The 17,353-nt window shown below is 36.6% G+C and overlaps 1 protein-coding gene across 6 annotated transcripts; it reads right to left on the bottom strand.

The window, feature by feature from the left end:
* Window positions 1–1,470: 1,470 nt before the first annotated feature.
* LOC18995749 (cell division protein FtsZ homolog 1, chloroplastic) lies at window positions 1,471–16,897 on the bottom strand. Of its 6 annotated transcripts, none has more exons than XM_088865355.1 (6): window positions 16,535–16,897; window positions 7,610–7,807; window positions 7,292–7,529; window positions 6,431–6,598; window positions 6,009–6,242; window positions 1,471–1,889 (listed from the first exon to the last, which is right to left on the bottom strand). In XM_088865355.1, the coding sequence occupies exons 3-6, from the start codon at window positions 7,415–7,417 to the stop codon at window positions 1,656–1,658; spliced, it is 762 nt and encodes a 253-aa protein (XP_088721481.1). In that variant the 5' UTR covers window positions 7,418–7,529; window positions 7,610–7,807; window positions 16,535–16,897; the 3' UTR covers window positions 1,471–1,655. The 6 variants fall into 6 exon arrangements, with proteins under 6 accessions (XP_088721481.1, XP_088721480.1, XP_011624241.1 ...); XM_088865354.1 differs by having other exon boundaries at window positions 7,708–7,807; XM_011625939.3 differs by having other exon boundaries at window positions 7,292–7,521; window positions 7,708–7,807.
* Window positions 16,898–17,353: the final 456 nt, after the last annotated feature.

Genomic DNA, 17,353 nt, shown 5'->3' with positions numbered 1-17,353 from the left:
CACCTCTCAGATCTATTCTTAAAGACAAATTTTTAATTTAAAATGTTAAAGATTTATGATCTTAATTAAGATGATCATGAATATGAAAAATAAAATACAATAATGCAATTTTTAACATTTAAAATATGATTGTTTTAAGGATATTTCTACACCGTCATTATTTACTTTTAGGTCGGGCTTTTTCACAACATCGATCTCTATGATGGACGTTGGTCTCATGAACAACTTTTTAATCCATGAAATCATTGAATTTATCGAAACCTCGGGTTATGGAAAATGAGGGAAATGTTTCAAAATAAGTAAGACCTCACCTCATAACTCATTGAAAATTACAATTCAAACATTGGGAAACATCCACTTCGATTATTTCAGTTTGACCATTATGGTTGTGAAAAAAAAGGAAGCTTTCAAACTCTAAAAGGAATATATATTGTAACAAATTATTTAGACCATCCATTTCACCTTAAAAGTAGATGTTCACAAATCCGAAAGACACTATCATTTTTTGAGTTTCAAATTTTATTGTCGATATTGAAAATTGATTTTGGAGTCATCATGTAGATTGAGTTTCAAATTTTATTATGTGTTGGAAATTTATTTGAGTGTCATCATGCAGCTTTCCATTGCCAAAAGTGCTTTTCGTACAAGGATTTGAAACGAGGCTCTATTTTGTTTTCATAAAGCTTACTATATAGAAACTTTGTTTTCTTTTCCCAAACTCTCTAAAGGATTTGAAACGAGGCTCTATTTTGTTTTCATAAAGCTTACTATATAGAAACTTTGTTTTCTTTTCCCAAACTCTCTAAAGGGTACGATTTGTATAGAACTGAAGCTCTAAACAATCAAAGTAAAGCACACCTTCAAATCGTGTCGAAAAATATGGTTTCAATACTAAAAATCTTTGTGATAGCCTTAAAATATATTTTCATCTTTAATTATAAAATTTAAGGCTTCAAAAATATTATAGATCGAACATATCTATGAAATCTTGAAAATTGCCGATACAAAAATGCATTACAAGATGTACTGTTTCTAAAACTTGAAATCAAATTTTTATACAAAAATGTGTTACTAGATGCATTGTTTCTAAAACTTGAAATCATTTTTTTTCTCATGTCCATGTATCTTGATGTCGAGATGATCAATTTGAGGGTATTTGGGCACCAAAACAACTCTTTTAGTAAACCAAAACAACTCTTCTAGTAAAATTATTGAGGTGGGCTCTAATTTGATTAGTTAGAGCCTCAACACTGTATAAATCTTTTCCTTCTGTAAACTGTAAAAGGAATGCAACACACACACCAATCAATCATGAGGGAAGGGGGGTGGTGATCTTTTCCATCTTTTTGTGAGATTGTGCTGCACCCTTATCTCAACATTTGGGAGAAAATTTGTCTTAAAGGAAAAAGTAGAGCAAATTTGACTTTTATGGGCAAGAGAGAGAGAGAGAGAGAGGGAGAGAGACAAGACTTCTATATCCATTGTACTACGTTAAATTCATCGAATAAACATAGCAAGTACATTCACCAACCAAAATTTTCGTATCAACAAATGCAGATATACAGGAAATACATCTGAAAAGCATCACAACCGCTTTTCTTTCTCCCTCTTGATTAATAGAAACCAAGCTTCACTCATCGAGTCATTGCGGTAGATCATAGAAAAGCTTTTTTACCAGGGGATAGTACTGATGATGGCCTCTCAACGGTTCTTGCGTTTTGCTTACCCATCATTGAAGACTTGCCACTAGGATCAGTCAAGAGAGTTTTCTGAAATGTCTGAGAAAACCCAGTCGCTATTATGGTCACATGGATTTCTCCATGATATTTATCATCAATTACAGCTCCAAAGATGATATTTGCTGCCGGATCAGCCAAACTTGTCACAACCTGCATTGCAAACAAATCCTGAGATTTTGTTTGTAAAAAAGGAAGAATGCACACCACAATCAAGTATGGTATAGTGTACACTACTCCATGGGCATCCTCCAGCATTCCAGATGATGAACAGTGGAGATCAAAATTAGTGCAGCGCACGGGGAGATTCACACAGGTATAGTCAATCCCACAAAATCTAGCAGGGTGATGGACGTCGGGTGCATTTAAAGGACCACACATCATGCTCCAGGATTTTATTGTATACTTTTCCTTTCAAATAAATGACAAATTCCATCATGGAAAGAAAACAATCTCATGCAATTTTTAAGGTCACATGTCATACAATAATGCATAAGAATTGCCAGGCTAGAGCACCTTCTATGCAAAGATTTAATTGAAGCAAGAGACTATTAAAAATAATGCTACAAATGGGAATTCCATCTGAGGAACTAGATGATAGCATGCCACACCCAAAAAAGAAGGGAAGAAAAGAAAAAGAGGTCCTAAACCAACCAATAAAAATAGAAACATAATGCTGCAAGTATAAAATAAAGGTAAAAAATGACAATCACTCCATCTCAACCACAAAAGGCTTGCCTCCGAGCAGACACAATCAACACAAAGGCCAATATTGCTTGGTGTAATCACGTTGGGTGGGCTATCCAGGAAGAACATGATGTAGCTAGGAAATTATTTTTTTATTAGATTATTTTAGTCACTTGCGTTTCCAGAAATTTTAGGGTAAAATTGGAAGTTAAGAAATTAGGATTTAGGTATCTTAGGAGTCAAGTTAGCTGTTAGGGTTTTTTTCTTATAAATATACGTTGTGTTTGTAAATACAGATAAGTTGAATTGAGTTTATGTCGTGGGAAAATATCTTTTGGGGTGATTCCCAAGAAGCCTAGTGAAGAGCTGGATTCCCCTGCAAACCAAGAGAGAGGGCATTTCCTCTCACCTATCTACACTAATTAGTTTTTTTTATTTTCTCTTATGTTTTCCTTACATCATTTGGTGACAGAGCCTCAAGATCAGTACAGAATTATGACATTTAAGCCTATGTAGACAACACCGATCCAATCTTAGAGCATGTGTCAATTTTATGAGAATTTACAAAAAAGGGAATTATTCAACAAATTCAAGCAGCACATGCAAGACAAATGTCTCGAAGAAGTGGAAGATCCAACCTCTAATCCAACCATGAATAATACAACAAATTATTGCAGTAGCCGATCACGCTGTAAAGCATGAAAAGTGGTTGAAAATGGAAGAGAAATCAAGGTTCTGCACGAAATCCCAGAGTTCCACTGCAAATTCCACGTTAATTGTTTGAGAAGAGGTTATTGAATTAGAGAAAATGTTTGGATGAATGGCGGGTATCCATTATTGAGTTAGAGAAAATGCTTCAAGAGGCCTCCGACGGATGCGAGGACATAAAAAAGCTCAAGGTTGAGCTTCTCCCAACCATGAGAGAATTGAGTTTGGGTCCAGTAGAAAGATAATTCTGGGGAGGATTCTAATTGCAACTTAGGGCGAGGGTCAAATTTCTCAGCCTTTAGGGTAGATTCCACGCAGACCCAGAGAGAGGATATTTTCTAATGTATTGCTTTATTATTTGGTTCTTTCTATTTCCTCTCTTTTTCCTACATCAAAAAATAAAAATCCTATCTCAACAGTGCCAAGTTGCACTTATAGTTGCAAAACCTTGCACTTTGATGGCATTCCCCCCTGATGACTAATAATCTCGCAAAAACCATTATATAATTGCTCTTGGCATTTAGTCACTCTGCCCATTCCCTAACCATAACCTAAGACATCCCAAAGTGTTTATGATAACTGATATACTAAAATGCACACAAACCTCCAGGGGGCATCAACCACCATAACATAATCACATTAAGGGAAAACACCAGTCACAACAAGATGAAGCAAAATATGCCCCATAGACACAAATCCATATATGTATAATATGTGGTGAGGTGTAAGTATCTGAAAACCAGTTTTATCAGAACAAAATCCTTTCTACCCCAACCACATCTACAAGCTGCTTGAGTGGTAAATCAAAAGAAAATCATCCTAGTCTCATCCATGAAAACCTCCAATTCCAGACATCCATATATCACATGAGGTACAATCATTAAACTCAGAATCAACCACCTAACAGGAGGAGAAACCAAATCTGTACATTCACTTGTGGTTGTGGATATAAGGATTTTTAAGAGGCCCACCATACTAGCACTATATTTACCTAACAAGCGTTACTTTGGAATATAAGTGCACTTGGCATCCAGTTCAGACGTTTTTGCCAACCACCTACAAGTATCGTTAATTAAAAAAGAGGAGGAATCAGAAATCAGCTCTCCTAGGGACTAGCTCTCACTTGAGCGAAAAAAAAAAACAACACTTCAGAGTCATTTTGTTAGATTAACTATGCCACACAATCTCCTTTTCCGATCCTTTCCAAGTCCTCCAAATGGATGATCAAAACCTTTTTCCTCATGTCCTCAGCATTTATACCACATTGAAGCTATACACATTCCCTTAGTATCGAATCTTCAAAAGGATGGTGAGAATGGCCCAATCCAAATACTCATCTCAAACCTTCCAACAAGACTACCAACCACTCTCCCTTTATGAAACTCAAGTTTATTATTGTCAATGTTTCCTGTAGGATCCTTTTTCTTTATTTGTTCAGCTATCACACCACATTAAAGCTCATATTCCCTTAGATAGGTTCTCAGAAGGATAGAGTGTTGGACACAATCTAAATCCTGTCTCAATATTTTTTTTCTTTTGAAACTGTTTGACTTATCCTCTGTCTCAATATTCGGAATACACTACTACCCAACTCTCCCTTTAAGATTCACCAGTTCATTTACGTCTATGTTCTCCTAAGGATGAAGTAAATGCACATTTTCCCAATCTTCCTTTCTCTATTACCAGCCCCGCTGCTGACTGTCTAGCTATGAACTCTTCCCTCATTCCCATCCTAGTTAGATCATCAATAGCAAGGGAAAAAAAAACAAATTCTGATTCCAAAAGAAACTCATAGAATGCAATGCATGGTCCACATCTGTGCAATCGCCTAGGCTAACCTCTCTTCAAAAATTAGAATGACAAATGAATGCCAACAGAGCATGGGAATGACAACTAAGAACACAAACAGATAATCGCATTCCTATCAATTTAAACCACCATAAAATCAATGAGGTTTTCCAATGTGCAACTTTAAGAAAATGGATAGTATTTGCTCATCCATTATTATAAGATAATCAGTCACCAGTTCACGGTTACACAAGGAGAATCAGCGAAAGAATGCATTTTTAACGTATTTCTAATTACACTTCATTTATCAGTTATTTTTTAATTTTTGTCAACAGGGCAAGAAGGTAATATCAAACCAAATGAAACTTCATGGGGATATCTCATATGCTCAGAAGCATATATAAACTAGTTCCCCAAAACTTTGTACAGCTTATGAAGTCAATGCTTCTGCAAAGACTACGGAATTTCATAGGAGACACACTTTCCTTGTCTTCATATTGGATTACAAGGGAAAAAAATAAAAAATAAAATAAAAAATCCTAGCAAAAATAAATTAAAAAAGTATGAGCAACATCATAAGAGTGTGCTAGCTAGCTATAAATTTAAATGATTATGTTTATGACATTCTGCGAACCAAACAAAGAATATTTTCTTGTATTATTGAGTAAACTTCAGAATTCAAAGGATGCAAGTTCTCAGAAAATCCAACCTTTCTCAATGCACACGTGCTATAATTTACAATATACCCAACATCAATTGAAAATGTATAGCACCTAAATCCTATATCCTGATTAATCTTGACACAGAGCACATTCACAGCATCACAATCACAGAAAATATAGTCCTACAAATAGCAATATCACCCTAGGATCAATTAGAACATGAGAAGAGCGATTGTTTCAATTCTTATTACCAGAACACAATATTATATGAACCTGAAGGCAAAGCAAATCAATTGGCCTCTGGTACAGATTTGGTACACAGTATTTGAGGAGAAATAACCAGCGTCCTAAAGAGAGAAAACTAAATAGTAATAATAGTAATAATAACAATAATAACACAAATTCAAAGCTGTTAATGCATGTCTACCTGTGACACTCTGTTTACTTCTTGCAACGTTAGGTCCTTTCCACCAGTGATATTGTACATTACACCAGTTGCCCGCTCTATTGACCTTTCAATCAAAGGTGATGCAGTAGCCTGTTGTGCTGCTTCTTCAGCACGATTTTTACCAGTAGAAACGCCAACTCCCAACATTGCAGTTCCTGAGTCCCTCATTATAGCCTTTACATCAGCAAAATCCACGTTCACTAAACCTGGAATCTGCATTCCAATATTTTCAAGTTTAAGAAATGCCACACATCAGAAACAATCTCTTGAAACGAATCTAATTGAATCAGCATTCAATACAATCCAATAAAAAATCGAATTCAATCAGAGAATATGCCAATTGAATAAAAGTAGCAAAAAAAAGCGTGTCCCAATGTAATAATGAGGGATGCAGCACATACAGTAATGATATCAGAGATTCCTTGAACACCTTGACGAAGTACATCATCAGCAAAAGTAAAAGCCTCCTGTAGAGGAGTCTGTGGAGGTACAACATCAAGCAACCTGTCATTCGGTATGACAATAAGTGTGTCCACACATTTCTGTAGTTTCTCAATTGCCTCCAATGCCTGTGAAGCACCAATATTTTCAACTAAATCTGGAAGTACATAGATAATCATGCATACTCTATAAGTACCAAAAAATTTCATGTGTACCATAGAAATTGACATATAGAAACATTAAATCGATACTAATCTGTGGATAATAATAATACAATATTGACTGAAGGACTAGGCACATTGGATGGAATCATGCATACGATAAATAAATAAACATTCCAAGCTATTGCACTTAATATTGCAGAGATCAAAATTCCAAGCTATTGCACTTAATATTGCAGAGATCAAAATTCCAAGCTATTGCACTTAATATTGCACAGTTCAAGAAATCGCAACAGCTGGGGGAGTAAATAAAGGGACACCATAACATGCACCAGCGGCATATATGGTACACCACCAACTGTTCCTCATAAATGGTGGAGAACAACCATACCCAATGATCATCCCAAGAAACTAGGGATAATTTCCACTGTCCATCATCAGAAACAGATGATGGCCCCATGGTATACCATGTAACCATAAACCACCACTGCATGTACACTTTCCTGAAAAATAAATGTGTTAATAGCATTTCAACGCTGCCCCCATCAAATTCCATGTCAGTGAAGAATCCACATGAAAATTCTATAAGAACTGTAAACAAATAGGAGGACGATCACTCAATTTAATAAGAAGGAATAGAAGGGAAAAATCAATGCAAACCTGAACAGCCCTTCTACGACCTTCAAAACTAAATGGATAAGTGACAACACCTACAGTCAGATAGCCAGCCTCTTTAGATAAATGAGCTACAACTGGAGCTGCTCCCGATCCGGTACCACCTCCCATCCCAGCTGCAATAAACACTAGATCGGAATTGGCAAGAACTGCAGAGATAGCATCCTTTGATTCCTCAGCAGCCTGCTCACCCAACTCTGGATTCCCACCAGTACCTGTATTTCTGAATAGAAACAACATCAGTGATAGGAGGAAAGAACCCAAAGAATGGAAAGCTATTGAGACAAAAGAATAAGGCCTCACATGCAATAAATACAAGAAAAATTCTACATCTTTGTGAGAGTTAGTTAATATCTGGTGCTCTAGATGACTTCTACACCTCCACCAAGAAATCATCATACCTAACCCACGAGTCAATTGTTCTCCAATTTGAACCCGGTGCTCTGCATTAGAAAGAAGCAATGCCTGAGCATCTGTATTCACTGCATAAAATTCAACTCCCTGGTGATAAAGATAAGATTATCATGATAGGATCTGAACTACAAGTCTATGACAACATTTGAAAAACAATTGATAAAATAAATACTGCAAAAGGATCCAAATTACGAGTCAATGAGATTAGTACAATTCAACAAGAAACTGCATGTTGTATATCATACAAGAACTTCTGACAAGCCTACAATACATTTCCTTCTTGTCTACAAGTTGCATCAAGAAAATGTTGAGTATGTCTCACTGAAGCTAAATTTGGGAGTCAGATCGTATCCCACACCTAATTGCTAAGCTATGATAGTTACAGCATAAAGTAATAACAGCAATAATCAGACAATAATCTTTATTTACCAAGGATGCAACTCTAGGATAGTCATCAAGGTCCTAAAATGCATAACATCTCAGTCTCTCATGCTGCAACCATCTAACAGGCTCCAAATACTTAACAAAAAGGAGCAAGATAGTGCCAAACGATAATCTGTAAAAGGGCACAAGCTCAATGCAAACACAACAGGACCAAGGAAGTTGCAAGTCATAAATTTCATCAGTTAATTTTTTTTTGTTTTTCTCTTCTTTTTTTCTGGCTAAGTCTAAATAAGCGTGATATAGTGATTATTCTAACTTCTATCATGACAAATAAAATTTACCAACATCTTTATACTGAAAGAGCTAGCCCACATACCAAAACATTAGTTTAACACATTGGTTTAATAGTTATAAAGAAAAACTACAGAAACATCTGTTTTCATTACCATCATTAGTGTAAGACAACCATACTTCGGTAATCTACAAGCTTTGTTGTGTTCAACAAACCCAAAAAAACACACTTAATAGATCTAGGTCTAAGTTTGGGCCTTTCAAGGACAGGGAGACTTACCAAGGTTGCATAAATTCCAAACCTTGAGAAATCCTAAATGAGGTTTCATTTCTTTTCAAAGGTCATATCATGTAGCATTAAATTTTAAATATGACATTCTATTCAAAATGTTACATGTTGACATTAAAGCCTCTCACCACAAATTAACAAGGAGGTTTGAGTTGATGAACACAACATTCACCATAACCACAAGTGTGTGATTTTTCCTTTCAGTTTCAGCTAAACCATTTTGCTGCGGTGTGTATGGGGTAGTAATTGGGTGAATAATTCCATTTTCTTCAAAATATTTAGTGAAGTCAATGGAGCAATATTCACCACCTCTGTCGCGTTTGACAACCTTGATTTTCAAATTTAATTGGTTTTCAATTTCAATTTTGTAAATCTTGAATTTCTCAAATACTTCTTCTTTATTTCCAATAAAATAAACATAAATGTATCTTGAGAAATCATCAATAAAATTGACAAAGTATCTCTTCCCACCACTAGTTTATACGACTATTAGATCTCAAATGTCCTTTTTTCTCTTTTTGAATATTAGATCTCAAATGTCATTATGTATCAATTTTAGTCACCTAGAACTTCTTTCCGTTTTAGGAAAGCGTTTCCTTGTGATTTTTATTATACACACACATCACACCAATATGTCCAAATTCCCACACATGGGAATTAGGTCTAAAGTACTCATTTTTCTCAAAGCATGATATTTAGCATGGCCTAATCTACCATGCCATAAAGAAAGAGAATCAAGCCTATACACAAAAGAAGAGGGACATGTTTCATTATTTATGTTAAGCTTAATCTTGCCTTCAGAGGCATATCCCACACTATAAAAACACCACCAGTAACAAGATAAACTTGTTAGACTCAAAGACAAGTATGAACCCACTTAATTAAAAGATATGCAAACACTAGATTTCTATTGGCTTCGGCATCATGATACACACTGAAAAGGGTGAGAACTTTTTTCTCAAACGTGATTTCAATTCAACCATCCTTTTACCAACTACGTTGGGAGAGGAAGAACTGCCCATATAAAGGATAACATCGTCCCCCACCATTTCATAAGTCTCAGATACGTTTCTACCATTAGAGACACATGTAGCTCCTGAGTCAACCCACCATTCTATAGTGGCCCCCATCATATTTACTTCAAAGATCGTGGCAACACATCTTTCTTCAGTTACATTGGCTTGAACCTATTGCTTCGTTCAAAGCCTGCAAACTTTCTACACCTGACAGGCTTTGCCGCAAAGGTAGCATATCATTGGTTTCTTTCCCTTGTCCTGAGTTGTCTTTGGCTTTGGAGCTTTTTTGTTTGTCTTTTCTTCTTTCTTTTCTTTGATCTTGATTCCTTTTCCAGTCCTTCAATTCTTCCTTTTGGGCACATTTGATAACTGAAAGTTCCATCTCCAAAAGCTAGAATTTCAACTGTAGGACTTCCATTTTTTATAGCAAGAAGTTTTACAAGAAACTAGCATTAGGAAGGATTGGGTTCTCAAAAAATTATAAAAGCCGCAACTTCCATCCCTCCCATGGAAGATGGAAGTTCTCTCTAACCATGCCCTTTCTCTCTCTAAATCCAACCATGCCGTTCAGATCTCTAACTCTCTAATTGAGCATTTTTTCGCTAACTCCTCTCTCTAAATTTGCCCTTTCTCTCCCTAAATGTGCCCTTTCTCTCTCTAGCTCCTCCCTCTCTTACCGTACCATTTATCTCTAAATCTCTCTAACCATACCCTTTCTCTCTCTAGTTCCCTCCCTAAATCATCTCCTCTAACCATGCATCTTCTCACTCAACTCCTTTCTTTCTTTAATCATGCGCTTTTTCCCTCTAACAATGACCTCTCTCTCTAACTTCTTTCTTTCTACCTCCATTCTCTCCACCTGTGCCTTTCTCTCTCTAACTCATCTCTTCCACTAACCATGTCCTTTTTCTCTCTCAAAGTCATCTCTTCACCCTGCCCTCTGTTTCTCTAACTCATTTTTCTCTTAACTCCTTTCTTTCTCAATTCATGTCCTTACTCTCCATAAATCCTCTCTCTCTATTTCTACACTTTCTCTCTCTGTGAAGCTATGAAGCCTAACCTCTTTGAAACTTTGTTAAATCCCATGAAGCCTGCTCTCTATATATGAGAACTTCCAAACAGGTTATCAAACAAGTATTCCAGATATCAAAGGTTCCAGCTTCTACAAACCTAAAACTATTTGGTTCTAAAGAATCCCCAGCTTCCAGTTACCAAAGATGCCCTTTCAGACCTTTAAGTACATGTGCTCTGGAGATCATCTTGGACTATGCTCTTTCATATTTCAATACATGATCTCCTCTTCAATTCTTAGATAAGTCATAAGCTAGTTCGAGTTCAAATCCTCTGACTTATGCATCAGTTTACTTTATAATCTTTCCAAGAGGGGGGCAAATTATCCATTATCACGCCCACATGGAAGGACTCATAAAATTTGATGTTATTCAATTGAAATTCAATCACTATAATATTAAACTTACGGATCTGAGCCAACATCGATCTTTCTTCTATAATCTTAAAACTCAAGAACCTACAAATTAGATACTTCTTTCTTCCACCATCTTCCTTTTTGTATTTGGTCTCTAGAACTTCCCATAAGTTTGTTGTTGTCACATTCCTGAATAAAGGTCAAACAAAGAATGACTCAAAGCATTGAAGATTTGCCCTTTATATATGTAATCATCTTCTTCCAATATTTCAAAAAGTGCTAGGTGGGTCCTAGGCGGTCTAGGGGGTCCAGGCTGCCCAGCGCCTAGGCGGGCGCCCAGAACCTAGAGGGCCCAATTGAAACAAAAAAGGACTCTAACAGTATATATATTGTATAAAATATAAAAATTAGGTATTTAAAGCATATCAAAATTCAAAAGTATACTACACATTAGCACACACTCCATAAGCATAACCATAAGTCGGTTCATAACTCCATATCCAATTAAAACATAAAATTTAGCAACCAAATTACCAAACCAAAGTTACCAAATACCAAACCAGTGGAACTACAAATCCACTATCCACAATACACAACCAAGAGGAAGAAAATAAAAATGAAAGTAATACTTGAAAACTCAAAAGAATCTTCAATCAATGTTCAAAGTTTAATCATCATTCATCATCAGAAAAAATAGGGTCAGTTGCATTTACATCATATGTATCGGAGTCGTCACCCTCCTCGACATATTGGTCGTCCTCCTCCATCACTTTTGAATCTGCCTCTTCTTCCTCCACCCTCGTCCTCTGTGCAGAAGATCTAGTGGCCCTAGGAGGGTCGGGTGATGTCCCTGAAGCATCCATGACCATGTCTCATGTCAATCCTTCATGCCCCACGACCTCATCATCATCAACCAACAACTCCATAGCATTGTCCATATTTTTTGACCTGAGGGGGTCTCTCTTAACTCTTTTAGCAAACTTGTCCTCCAAGAATCGATTATACTTGATATAAATTAGGTCATTGAGCCTCTTTGATTCAAGCATGTTCCTTTTCTTTGTATGAATGTAACAAAATCAATGAAACTAATTAATATAAATATTAAATAATTAAAATTATTAAATATATAATAGTAATACTACAAAACAATCAAAACTAATAACTAATTAACTACCTACTAAATTATTAATACAGTTATAAAAATTACCCTTACCCCTTCAAAAGTACTCCAATTGCGCTCACAACCGGACGAGGAAGTGGTTAAGTATAAGATCCGAATGGCCAACTTTCGTAAATTTGGAGAACTACACCCATGTTGGCTCCACCAATTGGCTACAAAGATATAGAATAAAATCATAAATAAATAATAGAATTATAAAAATGAAATTTGATTACTTGAAGTCTTGAACTTGATGAACTTAAGAATATTATTACTACTTGAATCAATTTTGGTACTTTGCCTCATCGCCATTGGAACCCCAAAGACTTTAATGAGCACTTGTAATTTATCAGCTCATCAACACATATAATATCCTGGATATCTTGGATCAGGGGCTAGCACATCTACAGATTTATTAAATCCAGTTATAATTGTGTCATTTGTATGAATATTTTTGTCAACATAAAAAAAAAACTGGGTTCAAATAATAACCAGCTACATGCAATGGCTGACGTAGCTGCAAATCCCACTTCTCATCAATAATCTCCCAAATAGGCTTATAGCAGTTCTCATCATCATCAAAATTTTGAGCTCCCTCTCTCTTGCATTTCTCCATAGTCTCATATATGTAACCTATAGAAGCCTTGTCACTATCAACCATGCGAAGGACTTTGACAAAAGGAAAAAATACCTTAAGAGGGCCCTTCACCCCTCGCCAAAGAGCCTTAGAAAGGATAATATCTCTCACCTTCTTTTCAACTTGATTCTTGGACCACTTGCATGTCTCCAATCATCCGAGGTAAACATCTACCTCAATTGCACTATCATCGAATGTATGCTATCTAGGCATAAGTACCAGGTCACAAATCTTGTGACCTCAAGCCTCACAATCTCTTTCTTCTTTGTAAATCTACGCATTATGTTGAGGATGAGATGGTGGCTATAAATGAAATTTGTAACTGACTTTGCCTTCTTCACTGCACTTAATATCTCAGTTAAACCGCCAAGAGCCTCAAGCATGAGGTCTATACAATGTGTTGCACATGGTGTCCAAAAGATTCTAGGACAATAGGAGCAACATTGTCTATGACAACCTGTACAACAATATGCTCCCCAACCTCCTTGATTCCCTTCTCTATAACTTGAAATGTGTAATGGGTATCATGGATATAATCAGAAGCATCAATAGACATCAAAAAAACAGTCCCCAAAGGACAATTCACAAACAAATTCATCTGACTTCTTCTCTTCCTATCACTCCAAGCATCAGCCATGATAGAAATTCCATACTGAGCCCATGCATCCTTCTTAACTTCTACAGCATCCTTCGTGACACTTACCGCTTTTTTAAATGAGGCTTTGAAAGCTCATATGGGGTTGAGGGTTTCATCCCAGGCCCAAATTGGCCAATTGCCTCTACCAAGGTATACAAGCTGCTTAGGCGAGCGATATTGAAAGGAATGCTCGTCTCACAAAACCATGTAGCAATAAAAAAAACAACTCTATCTCTCTCTTCCTTCTTCATTCTATTTTCAATAGTGGTTTGCTTCTTTGTTTTCTCTCCTGCAACCTCAAGATCAGGCTGGGGAAAAAACTATCCATAGGGCCTCTAACCCGAGGCTTCTTACTTCCCGAACCAAAAGCAATTACAACTCCCTTACCCTTCCCTGGTTCCCCCTAATAATGGATTGTTCTACCTCTTGACATCTCTCCCCATCCTCATCACTATCATCATCATCATAACTGACCCGAAACCTAGACCTAATCTCTATTATGGAGGCAAATTTCTCATCTTTTTTCATTTTTACCATACTCAAAAAATTGTTAATTTCCTCTTTAACAACATCAAGAGTCTTTTTACATGGAGCAACATCTAATTTCCTCTTTAACAACATCAAGAGTCTTTTTACATGGAGCAACATCTCCTCTGATACCAGCAAGAAGTTTCTTGAACCGGTTTATGACCCCTTTTGTATCCCTCGAACAAAACTTGTATGTTATGCAATTTTTATCATTAGGATCTGAGTTGTAGCCATAGTTCCAACAGGGATCACCACTCCTATTAGATCCCGAATAAGACATCTCAAAATAACACAACTTATACAGGCAATAACAAAAATCACTTACTTTGATTGCTCAATCTCCAAACTTCCACCTCAAAGATGCTTCTAAAGACTCAAAATATTCTAAAAAACCCTCCAATAGATTTATAAAACATCACAAATTAAATATAATATCAATAGGTGATGTTTTGATCAATTTCTCATAAATTTGAGAAACCCCTTTGATCCTAAAGAAATCACCAAAATTTGGTTTTCTAAGGTTTTTCTCTTTCTAAAATGGTCTCTAATATGTTTTAGGTTACAAATAAACCTAAAAACAAGGAATTTAGCCCTTTAGTATCCAAAAAAAAGGACAAAAAATGCCCCTACCAAAACTGTTTTCCACTTCTGAGCGGGGCGGAGTCCCTAGGCGGCTGCCCAGGTCTAGGCAGCTTCCTGGGCGCCTAGGGGGGCACCAAAGGATTTCTGCTTATTTCTGGCACCTAGGCCTAAGCGATGCTCCCAAGCCCCCAGGACCGCCTAGGCGGCCGCCCAGGCGCTAGGCGGTCCTCTTTTTGAAACATTGTCTTCTTCCCAATGTTGTCTTGCTTCTAATAATTGGGAAGACCATGTGATATTGTTCGTTGAGTCTGACCAGTTGATGGTTCATAATTCTGATTATCTTCAGTCTGAGCAGATGCAAGACCAGAAGAAGCAACATAACAGAGGATGTCGTTTCTTCAATACATAGTCAAACCCTCGAGATCCTCAACAAAACTTGGACCCTGGATTGCCACCTTTTAAACTTTACACCATCCAAACATTCCAGTATCACAAGATCTTGGGTCATGCCTTTCAGTGAGTTTCAAGTATCCATCTCATATTATTGACAACAGTTCAAAATTGCTAGTTTTTCCTTATTCCCTTATACAAATTTAGGTACAGGCCCCCTTTTCCAGTAAGCATTTTGGGAATACTCCTTAACCTAGATAAACCTTAAGGGTTTAGGTTGGGTTTTAGAGCTATATGAGTTATGTGGAGAGAGATACAAAATTAAATAAAAACAAAAAAAATACAAGGGACCTGGAGCCACAAGATCATCCCGCTTCCTTCAAAGTGTTAACGCCCTTGACAAGATTCAATTAGTCATGTCAAGCACACACACCTAGGATACACTAGCACAACCGAAAAGCATCATAAGAATCCAACTTGTAGTCCCAAAGATCTTTTTAAAATCACAGCTCTCCTTTGATTTTTGTATTCAAATTGGTAGGGATTTCGATAAACTCTTGATTTGACACTAATTTCACCAAAAAACTGACTTCTAATAAACAAAAATTTGAATCGAAACTTTCACCCCTAGAGAAAGTTTGAAGACAGAGCAAACAGGGCTTGAGTTCAGTTGGAGAAAATTTGAGCAGAGTAATATACATCTCTGTGTGTGTGTGCACGCTTTGCGTGTACTACAAAGTAAAACCACATGTTAAGCAAAGAAGTAGTTACATGCCTCACTAGAAAGGAAGACACATGATCAATAGAAAATAGGCAAATGGTATTTTAATTTATATTTAAATATATATAGAAAAGCTAAAAACATGTAGAACACCAAGAGGAGACAAGAAAGAAGGGAACAAGCCCTTAAATAAAGAGTAATGCAAAACATGTAGAACAACAAGAGGAGGCTCAAATGGCCTCCTCAAAGTTGCTTGGAGCAAAAAAGTCATGTTCAATCATGAAAAACTAGAATTTTTCGATCGCGGAAAACTTTATTTTGCCACAATGGATAATTCTCTTTTTAAAAAACAAAGGAATGGCCAACATGCAATCCAAAAAATCAATTCAACAAAAAATTAGTTGAAATGCAACAACACATGTATGCTTCCTTGCTCAATGCACACGTGCATACACACGTGTCACAATTCCCTTAAGGGAGACTAAGAACCTAAGACAGTGCACACTGAACAACCTACCTAAAAGACAGCCAACATAAATCACTAATTAAAAGCATGCTTCAGGAAAATTTTGAATAGAATGCTTGTAATAACAAACCAAACCCAAAAATCTAACAAACAAAACAAAAGCACAGCCAACGTGTGCTCAGAACCAGATAATCTAGAGCACCTCAAAACCCCAAATTGTTAAAGAACAACAAACTTAACTGAAAAACACAACCAAAAATCACAAAAAGTATGAGCTCAAAAGATCACCTGAAGGCCACTGCCAATCATTCTATTGACCGCATTGTTGCCGCCGCCACCAATGCCAATAACCTTTATTCTTGCAGTCTCAGACACATTGATAAGAGCACAATAACAACCAGAGAAGAGATTTTGGGGCTTCCGGGTCTTTCCTTTTGGTGAGGGGAGGAGAGAGAGAGGAGGGAGGAGGAGGCTTCGATATGTTTTGCTCGTGTGGGTGCTGGGGATTTGAGTGTGCGAGGGTTTAGAGAGAGGAGAAAGAGAGGAGAGAAGTCCCTTGGTTACGGGAAGGGTTTGTAGGGCAGCGGCGGTGTTGCCGTCGCAGCACTGCATCTTCGTCGATCAGTCACTAAGGCCTCGCATTCACCAACCAAATACCATATAAGCTTCTTTTATATCTATTCCCATTTAACTTGCATGAAGATCCACTCAAGCTACGCGAGTGAAGGAAAAATCCAACAGGATGGTAACCGGATATGGCCTAATCCAATAAATCGCCTGGTTGAACCGGCTCTTAAAAAAATACAAAAACTAATTTAATAAAATATAAAAAAAAATTGACGAAACACCTATTGAAAGTTAATGAAAAACAGATTTTAAATAATCGATAAGAGCACAAAGATATTTTTAAAATTTTCTAAAAAAAAGATGAATAATGTTAAAATAAGTATTAATGGTTCAAACAATTTTCAATCTTTGTCATAATGAGAAGGGTGTAGTTGGCATACAGATGCATCCGTAGGTGTAGAGGTAAGGTGCACCTTCAAATTTTATCATGGTATATAATTTTGATGTAAAATGTTCTTAGAATTATCTCAAAATCTATTT

Source organism: Amborella trichopoda, chromosome 4 (assembly GCF_054954075.1).
Source record: "Amborella trichopoda isolate Santa Cruz 75 chromosome 4, AtrichopodaSantaCruz75HAP2 v2.0, whole genome shotgun sequence".
NCBI classification, from domain to species: domain Eukaryota; kingdom Viridiplantae; phylum Streptophyta; class Magnoliopsida; order Amborellales; family Amborellaceae; genus Amborella; species Amborella trichopoda.
The sequence above is the reverse complement of the archived record's forward strand: the minus strand, read 5'-3'. Positions and strand labels throughout refer to the sequence as shown.